General features: G+C 49.3%; 1 protein-coding gene across 1 annotated transcript; it reads left to right on the forward strand.

The window, feature by feature from the left end:
- Positions 1 to 5,295, forward strand: STX4 (syntaxin 4). Its single transcript, XM_077907382.1, has 11 exons — positions 1 to 314; positions 503 to 604; positions 716 to 815; positions 952 to 1,026; positions 1,323 to 1,393; positions 3,087 to 3,195; positions 3,268 to 3,344; positions 3,581 to 3,718; positions 4,639 to 4,749; positions 4,842 to 4,940; positions 5,036 to 5,295. Exons 1-10 carry the CDS (start codon positions 285 to 287, stop codon positions 4,920 to 4,922), a joined length of 894 nt encoding a protein of 297 aa, XP_077763508.1. The 5' UTR covers positions 1 to 284; the 3' UTR covers positions 4,923 to 4,940; positions 5,036 to 5,295.
- Positions 5,296 to 15,799: the final 10,504 nt, after the last annotated feature.

The following is a 15,799-nucleotide window of genomic DNA, read 5'->3' on the forward strand; positions in this document are numbered from 1 at the left end:
TCATCCCAGAGGGGCGGGGCCGAGGCTACGGGGACGGGAGGGGGGGAAGAAAAGGGAATTCCAACCTGTGGAATCTTGGGGGGTCCCCGGGGTCGGCTGCTTCCCACTGACTGTGGATGGTGCCCGGGACGGAGCCTCTGGTGGCTCGTGGGGGGGCCCGGGGGTCCGCAGGGTGAGGGCGGAGGGAAGTGTCAGTGTCAGAGTGTGAGTGGGGTACGGGAGTTCCAAACTTAGTCTCGAGGCCCTCGGGGCTCCGGCGCCGGGAAGAGGGAGCTCGGGCCGCCATGCGCGACCGGACCCACGAACTGAGACAGGTGAGAGGGGGCTGCAGGGCTGGGGGTGGGCGGACGGGCTGGGGTCTGGCTGGCATACAGGACTCCCGGTCTTCGGGACAGGGAGGGGTGGCTGAGGGCTAGGAAGGAAAGACCCGGAAGTCTGTGAGTCCTGCGGGGAGAGAGCAACCGCAGGGAAGTGATGCCAGTGACCACCCCGGCCGTGGCAGGGGGATGACAGTTCGGACGATGAGGACAAGGAGCGGGTCGCGCTGGTGGTACACCCGGGCACGGCACGGCTGGGGAGCCCGGACGAGGAGTTCTTCCAAAAGGTAAGAGGCTGGGGTCTCCGCCTGTCTTCATGAGGGGGCTGGATGATCCGAGGAGCAGCGCGGTCCGGAGTATCCCGCATCTCCCTCAGCCCTCTCGGTCACCTTCCCCAGGTCCGGACAATTCGACAGACTATTGTCAAGCTGGAGAATAAAGTCCGGGAGTTGGAGAAGCAGCAGGTCACCATCCTGGCCACGCCCCTTCCCGAGGAGAGTGAGTGAAACCCCAAGTGCAAACGCATGCTCAGCCAGAGGGATTGTGGGGATTGTAGTTCCGTGCAGGTGGTGGCCAGGCAGGTTGGTTTGAGGTAGGAGCCGCTGTCTGGGACTCATGGCTTTCTCTTCTTCAGGTATGAAGCAGGACCTGCAGAACCTGCGTGAGGAGATCAAACAGCTGGGGAGGGAGATCCGAGCACAGCTGAAGGGTGAGCCCCTAGGACCTCAGACAGACCCTTCCCTGTGGTCCTGCCCAGCTCCTGGTATATCTGGGGACTGTGTGGCTCAGTATTGCAAAGAAAAATACACTTGAGCTACCGTCAGAGGCTCATAATTAGTCATTTATGATAAAATATAATTCCCAAAATAATTCTGTGGAGATAAGCACCTCTCTATTGTATGGATGGGGTATGGCCCTGGCCCTGTGTCCTGGTTCCCACATGATTTTCTGAAGCCACACAGATCAAATCTCCTTCCCCACCAATCCCCTTGTGTCTTCCCACAGCCATAGAGCCCCAGAATGAAGAAGCTGATGAGAATTATAACTCAGTCAACACGAGGATGAGAAAAACCCAGGTGGGTTTATTATTCCCAGAACTAAGACATTTTGCAGGGTTTCATAGACCATTAGGTGGCAAAAGTAAGGGGAAAGGGCCCTTAGAGATCATCAAGTCCAACCTAATGATTTTCAAGTGGGGAAACTGAGGCTGAGAGAAAAAAAATCTCACCCAAAGTCTCCTGACTCCCAATCCACCTAACATCCTGTCGCCTTCTCCATTCATGAGAAGTTGCTGAATCCCCAGATGTGATCTGGGCTTGGTTGTGGAAGGCATGCTTTCTAGAAACCAACATGGTGAGTCAAGCTTGACTAGATGACAAAGACATTACTCAGGTAGGGTGTGGTAGCTAATAACCCCGCCCAGGGAAGAAGAGGGAAAGGTCATAAATGACAGGGAGCTTTCCTGCCCATATGACAGGGTCATCCTCTGCCCCATGGGCAGAATTCAAGAAATCAAGAAGAGGAACTTCCCTGGAGGGGAGAAGGTCACTGAATCAACATCTTAGTGAGGAGATTTGAGGCGATCTAACTGCCCTTGTCTGGGTGCCCAGGGAGGAGTAATTTGGAGTTCCTGGAGGTCAGAGTTGGTGTAGGTGGGCCCAGAAAGTACCCTGGATTGAAGATAGGGCAGTTTGGGTATCTTACAATGATGTGGTGAAGGCAGGAGAGCAAATATGTCTCTAAGGAAGGAACTCCAAGGAATGAGCACATTGAAGGAAGCAAGAGAATGGACAAGATAAGAGGATGTTTCAGGGGGAAACTGTGGTAGTCATTGGTGTGAGAGGCTGAGGGTCCAGCCGGACCTGTAAGAGCTGGGCAATGGGCTGACCTCCAGGCATACCTTTAGTCTAAGCTGCAAGGCTGGTGTTCAGCAAGCATTCAAAGGTATTTATTGAGTGCCTACTGTGTGCTAGGCCCTTTTCTAGCTGTTTAGGATGCAGCAGTGAACCAAAGAGCCCAATCTTCATGGAACTTATGTTCTGGTGGGGCGAGACACACACCATAATAAATATGCCCACTATTTTAGAACGTAGGGTTTTTTTTTATTTATTTATTCATAAGAGACAGAGAGAGAAAGGCAGAAACACAGGCAGAGGGAGAAGCAGGCTCCATGCAGGGAGCCCAACATGGGACTCGATCCCAGGTCCCCAGGATCACACCCTGGGCCAAAGGCGGCGCCAAACCACTGAGCCACCCGGGCTGCCCAGATGGTAGTTAAGTATTAAGGGAAAAACTGAGGAGAAGAGGATTGAGAGTGACGGGAGAAGGCAGGTTGCAGTTTTAATAAGGTAGAGAAAACTTCATTCAGAAGGTGACATTGGAATAAAGATTTAAAGGCCTCTGTGAATAAATAAATAAATAAATAAATAAATAAAGTCCTCTGTGAGGCATGAGTATTCTAGGCCCAAAGAGCAGTGAATGCCAAAGCCTGAAGTAGGGGTGGCTTTGGTGGGGGGAGGAAGGAGTCCACTGTGGTCAGAGGGTGCGAGTGAGGCAACAGCTGGAGGACATAAAGTCAGAGGGGAAATGGGGAAGGGAAGGTCCAATAGGGCCTTATAAGCCCTAGTAAAGGCTTTGGCTTTGACCTTGAGAGAATGGTGGTCAAGGCAGCAGGCTCCTAGAACAGCTTATGCTGTTTGTTCCCTATACTTATGGGGATGTTAAGGCCAAATCCTTCCGGGGTGCCCAGCCTATATTTTCTATCATCAGCATGGGGTCCTGTCCCAGCAATTCGTGGAGCTCATCAACAAGTGCAACTTGATGCAGTCTGAGTACCGGGAGAAGAATGTGGAGCGGATTCGGAGGCAGCTGAAGATCAGTGAGTTGTGGTGTCTGGCCTACAGGGTCAGGTAACCTGACCCAGCTCTGAGCCTGACCTTTTCCTTCACAGCAAATGCTGGAATGGTGTCTGATGAGGAGCTGGAGCAGATGCTGGACAGTGGGCAAAGCGAGGTGTTTGTATCCAATGTGAGTGGTCATGGCTAGCCTCCCTCTTCTGGGACTCTCATCTTCGCTGAGGCCTGGTCCCCTTTGATTGAGGGAATACAGAGGCCTGGAAGGGAATGACTTAGCATGCCTAGGGTCGCTCATCAAGGTCCTGGCCCCAGTTCTAAGCCTGAGGGCTGCCTGAAAGCTCAACAGGAACTTCTGATCTGCTGCTGGATTCCCTGTGACCTGTCTGGCCATTCCTATCTGCTCCCCAGATCCTGAAGGACACGCAGGTGACTCGACAGGCCCTAAATGAGATCTCAGCCCGGCACAGTGAGATACAGCAGCTTGAACGCAGCATCCGTGAACTTCATGAGATTTTCACTTTCCTGGCTACAGAAGTGGAGATGCAGGTGGGCAAGACAGCTGGCTGGGCTTGATGTGAGACCGTGTTCAGTCAGAAACCCCACTGTGTCTGTCAGTCCATCTCCACTCTCTAGCCTCTCTCCCCGAGGCTTTCATCCCCCTCCAGGCTGGGCCATGCCCCCAGGCTGGCCCTCACTCCCATCTGTAGCTGAGCCCCGGAATTGCTTCCACCTCCACATTACGCAGATGGCCACTCCTCTACACTCACCATCTTACCCTGTCTCCCAGTTGAGCTACCCAGGATGTAGCCCCAACTCTGGCTCCTCCTCCACCAATAGAATCCACCCTTATACCTCTAAGAGTTCTACTCAAAGATGCTCCTTAGGGGGCATGCCTCCACAGATCTGAATGAGGTTGGGGTGGGAGGTGGTGTTCTTCTGCTGCCCCCGTTGTGTGAGGTGAGGTAAGCTGCTGGCCTCTAGTGCTGCAGCCAATGCCCTTGTGCAGCTGGGATTCATGGGGAAGGCATTTCATTCAGTAGGAGTACCAGGACCTGAAGCCTGGCAGTGCCATGAGGAGGCAGGGTTGGGGAAGGCTTCACAGCTGTTGAGAGGCAAGCCTAGAAGAATGAGCAAATTCAGACAGATTTACAAAGAGACAGAAGTTCACCCTCTGTGACAAGGTATGAGCTTCTTAAGGCGCTTGGCTCCAAGCCACCACTGCAAATGAAAGTTGTAGGGGGTAAGGGAGCAGGGCAGAAGGGACTACATAATAAAAGGGATCCTGGAAGCCACCCTCAGGAGTGTGCACTTTGGTCAGATGTGGTCCTGCCCCCACACCTTTGTTAGTGCTGTATTTCCTGCCACAAAATGTCCTTTAGGCAGCTAGTGTGAGCAAGCAGAGGAGCTGATGGGCTCTCCACCCCCAGTCATCCCTACCTGCCTGAACTGTCCCCTCCTCTGAGCAGGGGGAGATGATCAACCGGATTGAGAAGAACATCCTGAGCTCAGCAGACTATGTGGAACGCGGGCAGGAACATGTCAAGATTGCCCTGGAGAACCAGAAGAAGGCTCGGAAGGTGAGCCTTGACACCCCTTCCCTCCTCTCTAGTCTGAGGCCCTGGTTGCCTTCCCTCCCCTTCTGAGTTTGTTTCCCTGAACTCTCCCACAGAAGAAAGTCTTGATCGCCATTTGTGTGTCTGTCACTGTCGTCATTCTGGCAGTCATCATTGGTATCGCCACATTGGTTTGAGAGCATTGCACATTCTTGGTGAGCTATTGTGGGCCTGCCCCCTGGCCTGCCTCGTCCTGGGCCCCTGCCTTTCCTCCTCCCCTCAGACCCTCTTCTCCCTCCTTCCCTTACAGGCTCTAAGAACACCGGGGACCCGGGTCCGCCTTCTCTCCCAGCAGCTGAGGGGGGAGGGCAGGACAGAGCCTCCAACTGGACCCCCTTCCTCACACTGGCCCTGTGCAGAGGGGCAGACAGTTCTTCTGGGGTTGGCAGCCACTCATTCATGGGGGCTTCTCCACTCAGGCCACAATGCCTGGGGGAAGGCCTGCAGCGTCCTGTTTGGCTGGGACACATGGTTTTGTAAGAAAGTAAAAAAAGACAAACAGAAAAATGAGCTTGGAGACTGCCCCGTGCATGTATGTTCCTGGAAGAGCTGGCCCAGGGCCTCTACGTAGGCGGCCTCCTCTTTCCGTGGCCATCTTTGGGGCCAGGCCCATCCGAGGAAGCTCAAATCAGACTGTTCAGGTGCTGTGACCACAGCAGGCTAGCACTGCCCTTCTACTCTCCCTTAGGAACAGGTGGGCAGGGAGGGGCTAACACCCACATCTGGCTCAGTATTGTCCTTGGGGAAGGATTACTGTGAGTACCTAACCCCAAAGCAGTGAAGCTGGGCCTGGTAGGCTGGGACATAGGTGAGGTGTGTGTGGGCATCCATCGGCCTTCCTGAGGCCACGAGGCACCGTTGAGTAATGGAGGCTGTTACTCCAGATACAGTGAACAGGGAAAGTCCTGTCTCAGAAAGGGTGACATTTCTGTGGGCTGTTAAATGAGGAGGAGCCAGTTATGAGAAGAAGCAGGGGGAGAGGCTGCAGGGCAGAGCCCAGAAAAAGGCATAGCCTTTGACATAAGAGTTTAGCTTAAAGCACTGGGGACTCCGGATCAACACACCTGGCTTCTAGGGAGTTAGGTGGCTGAAGCAGTAGAGGTGACAGAGGAGCCTGACCCTTGGTTTCTAAGAGCTCTGGGCCCCAACTCTAAATTTCTAAGAGTTCCGAGTCCAGAAGCCTAGCTTCCAGAGCTGGGTGTGGCACCTGTCGCCAGACACCTGGTTTCAAGGGGTAAGCTAGCTCCTGGCTCCGAAGCTTGGTTGGAGTGGAGCAGCGCCTGACCCCAATCAAGTCCTGGCCTGTGGCCGGGTTCCAGCTGCCACAGCCCATCCCACTTTCGATCCCACAGGCCCCTGCTGCTGCTGTCGTCGCTGCTACTCCAAGCTGCCCTTGCCTGGGCCGTCGGGCCAAAGTACCACACATGTGGGTGCTGGGTGACGCGAATCATAGAAGGGGTGGACGCGATGCCCTGGGTGCAGTCTCGGACCCAGCCCCTGGACCTGCGGGGGGGAGGGCAGGAGCCAGAGGACGGGATTAGGCTCCAGAGACCCCTGCCTGCTTTGCCTCCACCCACCTGGGCGTCCTCCTGCAGCGCCTCCCAGTGGGCTTAGAGCGACCCTCGCCTGGCAGTTGCAAGGCGCCTGCGCCAGGTCCGAGGGTCCGCTTTGCCCCGCGTGTAGGGGGCGTGGCCTGGCCGCAAGTGGAACACGATTGGGCGCGCTAGTAAACGCCGCCTCTGAGGAGCAGCGGGATTGGTCCCTAGGACGTCCAGGGACCTCCTGGGGGAGTGAGGAGTGGCTATTCAGCCGCAAGCCTCCCTGAACTGACGTGGGAGGAGCCTCGGCGAGTCCTCAGTCGCACCCACAAGTGATTGGATCGCAGGGCGAGGCACGACCAAACCTCTAGAGGCGGAGGCGGCCCTGGCTTGTGAGAGTCTGGCGGGGGTAGGTGAGTCAGGGACTTCACCGGAGAAGGCGTGGCTGGGTCCCCCTCCCTAGCCGCCGAGCTTGGCAGCTGGGAGGGTACCCACGCCTTCGTCACGGGCGTGGGTACCCTGGGATCCTGTGTACAGATGAAGCCCTAGATACCTACAGGAAAGAGCTCCTCATTCTCCCCAGTGTGCAAACACAATCTGGATGTGCGCTCGAGGGGAAAACTGCTGGGCGGCACAGATCCTGCCCCCGTAAAACATTGATTTGAGTACGGGGCTTCTGGGCTTCCCTGAATCTCCAGCTCTCCCCCCTGCGGCCTGCATCTTCGGCGGAATCCTGTCCTGTAGGTCGCCTTTGTCCACCCCTCACCTTTCTGCCTTCAGAGGAAAACTGCCCCACCCGTGGCACCTACTGGGATCTGATAGAGACTATCAGATGTGTCAGTGTGCGTTATGTGACTTCAGATTGGCTTTGCGGGACGGCGCCACCCCTGAAAGCCTGCTTACCTGTCCGCCTTACCCAGGAAGCCGTGTGGAACCTCCTGACAGGAGTATCTAGATGGCCGAGTGAGGCTTCAGATGCCGGGCCCAGTAATTTGAACTTTTCCTGTGGGCTAGGGGACATATGCAAGGTTTTTGAACAGGTGAGTGGCAAGTTTGGGGCAGACCTAGAGGTCAGGTGGACTCATGCATTGGAGTTTTCACAGGTTCCCTTGTATATACCCTTTCGCTGGGGAAAACTGAACTGAATGAGGAGTTATAGGCAGATTTTGCACTGAAATCCTGTCTTTGCTGTCAGCCCAACTTTCAGGGAACAGGGTCTTGGTTGGGTGTGGCTTTTCCGAATCCATCTTGCATCATAACTTTTCAGCTGTAGCTCCCCCCAGTTATTGCCTCATTCATTCAACATTTTGTGGTTCAAATTACCAGGAAAAGGAACATGGTTGTCTGAGTCAGGCTACTTTGACCAGCCTATAAATTGTCTAATTCAAGTCAAGACTTTAACTTTGATCATGATGTATGTAAAGTGTTTACATGGTACAAAACACTGCAGCAGAGTGTGTATAAAGGAGGAGTAGACGAGCATTTCTCGTGCAGCCCTGTGATACACTGTATTGTTGTTCCAAATTTATACTGTCCTTCCTACTGGACCACTCACTATAGGATAATACACATTCATGCCTCACTTACAGTAGGCTTGGATATATGATTTGCTTTGGCCAGTGAGATATGAGTAGAGATGTAAAGTATCACTTCCAGATAGAAGCTTTAAGCATCAGTGAGTAGTCTGGTAGCTTGCCTTTTCTTTTCCCACTTGCTGCGAACTGCTGATATTTGGAGACTAGTTGTTGCCACATCAGAATAAGTTAAAACCAACTGTCCCAGAACTAGTACCCAGAAGTGGGGTGCTGCCACACTAAAAATTAACCTGAATTAAGTGGCATTGGCTTTGGAGCTGGATGACGGCTGATGAGGAAACCATCAGTGGAAATTGGAAAGATGGTGTTGTGTGTTAGGCAGTGGTGAAGCATTTGGTTAAACTGTAAGCCAGAAATAAGTAAGAATTGTAAATAATGTACAAATGAGCTTGGGGCTTTAGGGGGAAATTTTTTTAAAGATTTTATTTATTTATTCATGAGAGACACACACACAGAGAGGCAGAGACAAAGGCAGAGGGAGAAGGAGGCTTTATGCAGGGAGCCCAATGAGGGACTTGATCCTGGGACCCCAGGATCATGCCCTTAGCCAAAGGCAGATGCTTAACCACTGAAACACCCAGGTGTCCCTAGGGGGAACATTTTTTGAGAAAGAATATTAGTAGCATGACTTGATTGCTTTGGGGGTACATTTGACAAGCTACTGTAAGAAAGAGATGACTCCGAAAATCATTGGCCAGTTTTTAAGCAGAAATGGAAGATATCATAGAAACTCCAGGCAGGTGATCTACATTTTTAACCATACAATTGACAAGGCCATTAAACCACAAAGTTTGAGTAAAACTCATCTTTGTAGCATGGGCCTTATCAAGTGTATGGCTCTCATGCCTTTTGTAGAAACCTCTGAATTGGTCAAAGTGGTTTCCCTTAAAGCCTTTCATTTAGTCAGGATGATTCAGAAAAGAGAGATTAGGAGTACAACTCTCCCAAAGGAGCTGGTAGGCTCCATTTGCTTACAATTAAGTCTAAAGAGAGAGGCATATCTGAAAAGAATTGTGGTTTGGCAGTTAGCCCATAGAACTGACTGGAATCAAAGAGATAAGAAGCTTCTTTCCCTCTTCACAAAAAGCCACCAGCTTGGATTTTTAAAAGACCATGAGTGTTCAAGACCTTGAAGGCTCCCAAATTTCTATGAGCATGAAAGAAACAGCTGCTTTGCTTCAGAAGGGCATAACCTCTGGTGTTTTCTCAAATGTGGCCAAGGAGGATAAATGGGAAAGGATGAGCTACTCTGTGGAACTAGAGAACCAGTCTCAGGAAGCACTCCTAGTCCCGGGTAAAGGTGGGGGGCCTTTGCAACGTCTGCCCAGGAGGATGTTGCCATTACTATGGACCAGTAAGTGCTGTGTGTCTTCCATTCTTCCTTCTAAATGGGGATGTTTACTGCTATTATCCTGTCCCTGTTCCACTTCATGTATTGGATGTGTATGAGGAGGTGGGGCAGAGATAAGTTGTGATGATGTTGATGATGATGGTGATGATTTTGGTTCATAGGTCTCTGGATCAAGAGAAGCCACCTCTGGACCTGATACAGAGACTATTAGTGGTCCTGGACTTGAGCCTGATGCCATGATTAAATGGGTCATTTGAGTGGTCTCCCTTGGGAAGGATATGTATTTATTTTGCATGTGGAAGAAACACTAAGGTTGTATTTGTGACAAAGATGGCAGACTAGGAAGATTTCACAATTGTTCAAAAATCCTCATTCATTAACCCTCTCTGTGGGGCACCTCATGCAAAAAGATTATATATCCCTAGTCCACCAACATCAGCTTTGGGCATGTGGCTTGCTTTAGGCAATGGAACTCGAGTAGGAGTAACATGTACCACTTCCAAGAAGAAGCTTTAAGAGCGATCGTGGGGCCTAACACCTTTCTTCTCTTCTTTGTCTTGAGATTGAGAATTCCAGATTGAGGCTGTTCCTTTAGATTCTAGAATGAAGATGATGTAGAAAAGACCCATAGCTGTTCCATTGAGGATGTTGTGAACCAAGTGAAATCTGAAACCAGCCCCTGTATGCAGAGGGCAGGGAGAGATTGAAAAAAGAGACAGGCCCCTGCAGATTGGTAGGTGGCAGGGTTAAGAAGCAAGGGGACTCACATATAACGCTTGTCTTGGGCAACTACCAGATGAGTAGATCTCTGCACCTCCCACCATATCTCCCATATCTCTTATTTTCTTTTTGTATCTCCCATCAATATTAAAAATTTATATAGAAGCCTCAGGGTGCCTGGCTGGTTTGGTCAGTAGAGCACATCAGGGTCATGAGTTCCAGCCCCACATTAGGCATGCAACCTACTTTTAAAAAATGTTTTTAGGGATGCCTGGGTGGCTCAGCAGTTGAGTGTCTGTCTTCAGCTCAGGGCCTGATCCTGGGGTCGGGGAATGGAGTCCTGCATCAGGCTCTCTGCAAGGAACCTGCTTCTCTCTCTGTCTATATCTCTGCCTCTCTCTCTGTGTCTCTCATAAATAAATGAAATCTTAAAAAAAATTTTTTTTTATATGGGCCTTAACTGAGTTCACGTATACCATCCTAATGGTCTCAACAACCCATTGCTCTCTCAAGGCTGCATCCTTGGGGCAGCCTCTGGGGGCAGGGAAGGCAAGCCTAGTGTATATCCCAGGGATGGGGGAGGGGTATGAGGAGCCTTTGATTATGAGGGTGCCACTCATAGATCCACTGGTGGTCACATCCTCTTGATGACCTCCCCCAACAGAGGACATGGAATATGAGTGAGAAAAACACATTTGTTGTGAGCCACTGAAATTTTGAGATGGTTATTACTACAGCATAATTGATCCTAGCCGACTAATAAAGCTCCCTCCATGTTGTAGAGATTCTGTATTCAGTTTTCCTTTCCTATCATCAGGACAGTTGGCATACCCTTAGAGCTGTGGTGGCACTCTGAGGTCTGAGGCTTGCCCCTTGTTTGGAGGTACTTACCCTCAGGTCCAGTGAGCCTTCTTGATTCTATTTTTTTTTTTTTTTTAAGATTTTATTTATTTATTTGAGAGAGACAAAGAACATGACCAGGGGGAGGAGCAAAGGGAAAGGGACAAGCAGATTCCTCCCTGAGCAGGGAGCTGGATGCAGGGCTCGATCCCAGGACCTTGAGATCATGACCTGAGTAGAAGGCAGACACTTAACCTACTCAGCCACCCAGGTGCCTGAGCCTTCTTGATTCTTACTGGTTGTTGGCAACTTGTGGTAGCTGTTTACATGGACTAGAAAAACATCCGGGGGGTTGGGGTCCCAGACCTTCTAACATCAACTTGGTGCCTAGTAAATGCCAATCTCACATATATCCTAAGACCACAATGGCATTATTACAAAGGACTTGTCCTAAAGGAAAAAAAAAAAAAAGAAAGTAAAACTCAAACTTGCCTTAAATGCATGGATGTCTGCCCTTCCAAGAGGCCCCAATATCATGGATAGTAAATGGAAATTCTGTGTTTGTTTATGGGTAGATCTACATGAAACAGAGATCCAAGCTAACCATGGCTTAAACAAGGTAAGAGTTTTATTTATCTCTTACATAAAAGTCCAAAATAGTATGGTGGGTTTTTGCATGAAGTCATCAGGACCCATGAATAATAAAATAATACTAATAATAATACTTGTATTTCTCTCGTTGCTATTTGATATGGCCCTCACTCACATGGTCTAAGATGGTCCACCACCACTTCCACAGCTTAGCCCTTGTAAAGCAGAAAAGTGAAGGGCATGGCTTGTCCTTTACCCTAAATTGCAGAAGTTGTACCCAGAATTTCTGCTCTAATCCTATTGGCCAGAATGTAGTCACATGGCCAAGAAATAGAATCTTCACCCTGGGCAAGCTTTTTGTCCAGATAAAAGTTCTAGGGGAACAGGGGAACTATTCCCAGGAAACAATCTAACTGTGGAAGAATGAATATTGGGGGGCCACCAGCAGTTACAGCCATACACCATTGGTGTTAGCCCATCCCAGTTGTAGGAGTTTCCTATTACTGCTGTTACAAATTACCATCAACATAGTGGCTTAAAACACCATACATTTATTCTTTTATATTCCCGAGATCAGAAATCCAAAATTAGTTTAACTGGACTAAAGTCAAGGAGTTAGCAGGGCTGGCTCCTTCTGGAGGAAACATTTGCTTGCATTTTTCAGCTTCTGTTGGATGCTGTATCCCTTGACTAGTGGTCTCATCCTCCATTTCAAAGAACGTTATTCCATCCTCAGCTTCCATTGTCGCATCACCTTCTGCTCTGATTCTGACCTTCCTGTCTCCCTCTTATTTTTTTTTTAAGATTTTATTTACTTATTCATGAGAGACACAGAGAGAGAGGCAGAGGGAAAAGCACACGCCCTGTGGGGACCCCGATGCGCAATTCTATCCCCAGGGCCCCGGATCACGGATCACGACCTGAGCCAAAGGCAGACGCTCAACCACTGAGTCACCCAGGTACGCCCCCTGTCTCCCTCTTATAAGGATGCTTGTGATTACTTTGAGCCCACCCAGATACTCCAGGATAACTTCCCATTTTACAATGCTTAATTACATCTGCAAAGTCCCTTTTGTCACATAAAATGATATTCTCAGGTTCCAGGGATTAGGATGTGGACATGTTTAGGAGGTCATTGTTAGCCTACCGTACTGCCTCATTCTACATTTAAGTCATTCATTCACTTATTCATAAAAGGTTTATTGAGCAAGAGTTACGTACTTGGTATTATGGAAAGTGCTGGAGAATCAAAGGTGAAAATACAGACAAGGTCTCAGCCTCTCATGGAGTTTATATTTTGGAAGGACAAAGAAATAACTAAGAGAGACACCTGGGTGGCTCAGTGGTTGAGCGTCTGCCTTTGGCTCAGAGTGTGATCCTGGAGTCCTGGGATCAAGTCCTACATCAGGCTCTCCACAGGGAGCCTGCTTCTCCCTCTGCCTATGTCTCTGCCTCTCTCTGTGTCTCTCATGAATAAATAGATAAATAAAATCTTTGAAAAAAGGAAAGAAAGCACTAAGGTATCAAAACCATGACATGTGTTATTAAAAATTAAGCAGCATGCTATGACAAAAAATGACAAGGAGTTGGAGATGTCTGTGCTAATAGGTAGTCAGAAATGGTTTCTTAGAGAATGTGACTAATCCAAAGGGCAGACCTGAGAGCTCAGTGCAGAATAGAGCTATGGAGGATTCCTTCTAGGCCTGGAAACGTAAGGGAATTTGCTTAGCTGGATTCTGGAATTGCTTTGGATCAGTGACTCCTTTTTACCTTCCATTTCTCCTAATTTTGAACCAGAATGTCTATATTATCCTATACATGTCCCACCATTGCACATTGGGAGTACATGACTCGTCTCTTTAGTGTCAAAGGTCCACAGACGGCAGGAATAGTGCTCCAGGAAGGATTATACCCAGAGCCCTCATCTGCATTTACTTTTAGGTAATGAAATTTAGAACTTTGGGCTTGATAATATTTGTATGGGATTTTTTTGGACTCTGACTTCATACTGTAATAGGATGAGACTTTTTTTTAAAGATTTTATTTATTCATGAGAGACACAGAGAGAGAGGCAGAGACACACACAGGCAGAGGGAGAAGCAGGCTCCTTACAGGGAGCCCGATGCGGGACTCGATTCCAGACCCCGGGATCATACCCTGAGCCAAAGGCAGATGCTCAATTGCTGAGCCACCCAGGAGTCCCGAGACCTTTTTTTTTAAACTATTTTTAAAAATTTATTATTCGACAGAGAGAGGAGGTAAAGAACACAAGCAGGTGGAGCAGCAGGCAGAGGGAGAGGGAAAAGCAGGCTCCCTGCTGAGCAGGGAGTTGGTTGTGGGGCTCAATCATAGGACACCGGGATCACAACCTGAGCCGAAGGCAGACACTGAACTGACTGAGCGGCCCAGGTGCCTCTGGAATGAGACTTTTAGGGACTTGGGAGGAAGTGAATGTATTTTGCATGTGGAACAGATACAAAGCTTTGAGGGCTAGAGATTGAACTGTAGTAAGGAGAATAATGGCCTCCAAAGATTCCATGCCCTAATCTCCTGTGAACATATTACCTTAAATGGCAAAAGGGACTCTGCACATGTAATTGAGTTTACTAATTGGTTAAACTTAAGGAGAGCATCCTGAATTATTCAGGTGGACCCAATGTAATTACACGAACTCTTAAAAGCAGAGAAGCTTCTCCAGCTAGCAACAGAAGAGGAAGACAGAAGTCAGAGAAATTCAAAACAGGAGGATTCGATGTGTCATTGCCAGTTTTGAACCACCTCCCCCAAACACACACCAAGTAATGTAGACAGCCTCTAGAAGCTGAGAACACCCTCTGACTGGCAGCCAGCAAAGAAAATGGACCTGAGGGGATCCCTGGGTGGCGCAGCGGTTTAGCGCCTGCCTTTGGCCCAGGGCGCGATCCTGGAGACCTGGGATCGAATCCCACGTCGGGCTCCCGGTGCATGGAGCCTGCTTCTCCCTCTGCCTGTGTCTCTGCCTCTCTCTCTCTCTCTCTGTGTGACTATCATAAATAAATAAAAATTAAAAAAAAAAAAAAAAAAAAGAAAATGGACCTGAGTTCTATAGACAAATGGAGCTGAGTTCAGTGAATAAGCTGGATAAATCTTGAAGTGGACTCTCTGGGAGAGCCTCCAGATAACAGCCCAGATTGGCCAAGACCTTGATTTTGCCTTTGTGAAACCCTAAGTAGAGGGCCCATCTGAGTCAGCCTACACTACTGACCTTCGGAACTATGAAATAAGCGCCTGTGTGGCTCAGTCAGTTAAGTTTCCGACTCCTGATTTCAGCTCAGGTCATGAGCTCAAGGTCTGGGGATCAAGTCCCACGTTGGGCTCTGCACTCAGCGGGGAGTATATTTCTCCCTCTGCCCCCCTGCTGGTGCTCTCTCAAGTAAATAAATGAATCTTTTTTATTTTTTAATTTATTATTATTTTTAAAGATTTTGTTTATTTATTTGACAGAGAGGTAGAGCCACCAGCAGGGGGAGCTGCAGAGAGGGAGAAGCAGGCTCTCCACTGGGGATGGACCATAGATGGGGGCTCAATCACAGGACTCTGGGATCATGACCTGAGCCAAAGGCAGACACTTAACCGACTGAGCCACCTAGATGCCCTGGGTAATGTTCTTAAAATGCTAAGTTTGTGGTTATTTAATATGTAGGAATAGAAACCTAATACAGTGTGACTGGAGCTGAGACTTGAATGAAGAGAAAGAACATCAGGGATGAGCAAATCTAGGGCAGTGTGTTCTATCCCCAGGGAAGAGCAAGTGCAAAGGCCCCAAGAATGGGAAGAAACAAACAAATTTCTTTGTTTGCTGGAGTCTGCTAAGTAGTAGTAGGTAGGTAGGTCAGAGCAGGGATAGGGGCTGAAAGGAAGGATCCCAGGTGGAAGGATTTCTGTTGAGAGTGGACTATGTGTAGATAATTGAGAACTGGCCTCCAAATTTCCTTGGTTGAATCCAGAATGACTGCCCCACCTACAAAGCTTGATGCCTTCCCCTATTTCCTCCTTGGCTCTGGTCCTGGAGCATTCTCTTGTGAGAAGCCTGTAATTCATCCAGCCATTTGGCCGGGAAGGGGATGATGACCGTAGTCCATAATACAGACTGAGAAGTGATGCTACTGCTCCAGCTGCAGGGCATATGATTTTGCATTCCCAAGGTATACTCACTACCTGGGACCATCCTGGTAGATAGCCAGGGAGGCAAATGAAGTTAGGACAGAAGAAAAATGAAGGCCAGAAGTTAGACTGGACATTTTCCATATAATAAAACTGGACAAAGACATCACAAGAAAACTACAGATCAATATTTCTTATAAGAATCCTCAACAAAGGGATCCCTGGGTGGCGCAGAG

The sequence above is a fragment of the Canis aureus genome, chromosome 8 (genome assembly GCF_053574225.1).
Source record: "Canis aureus isolate CA01 chromosome 8, VMU_Caureus_v.1.0, whole genome shotgun sequence".
NCBI classification, from domain to species: Eukaryota; Metazoa; Chordata; class Mammalia; order Carnivora; family Canidae; genus Canis; species Canis aureus.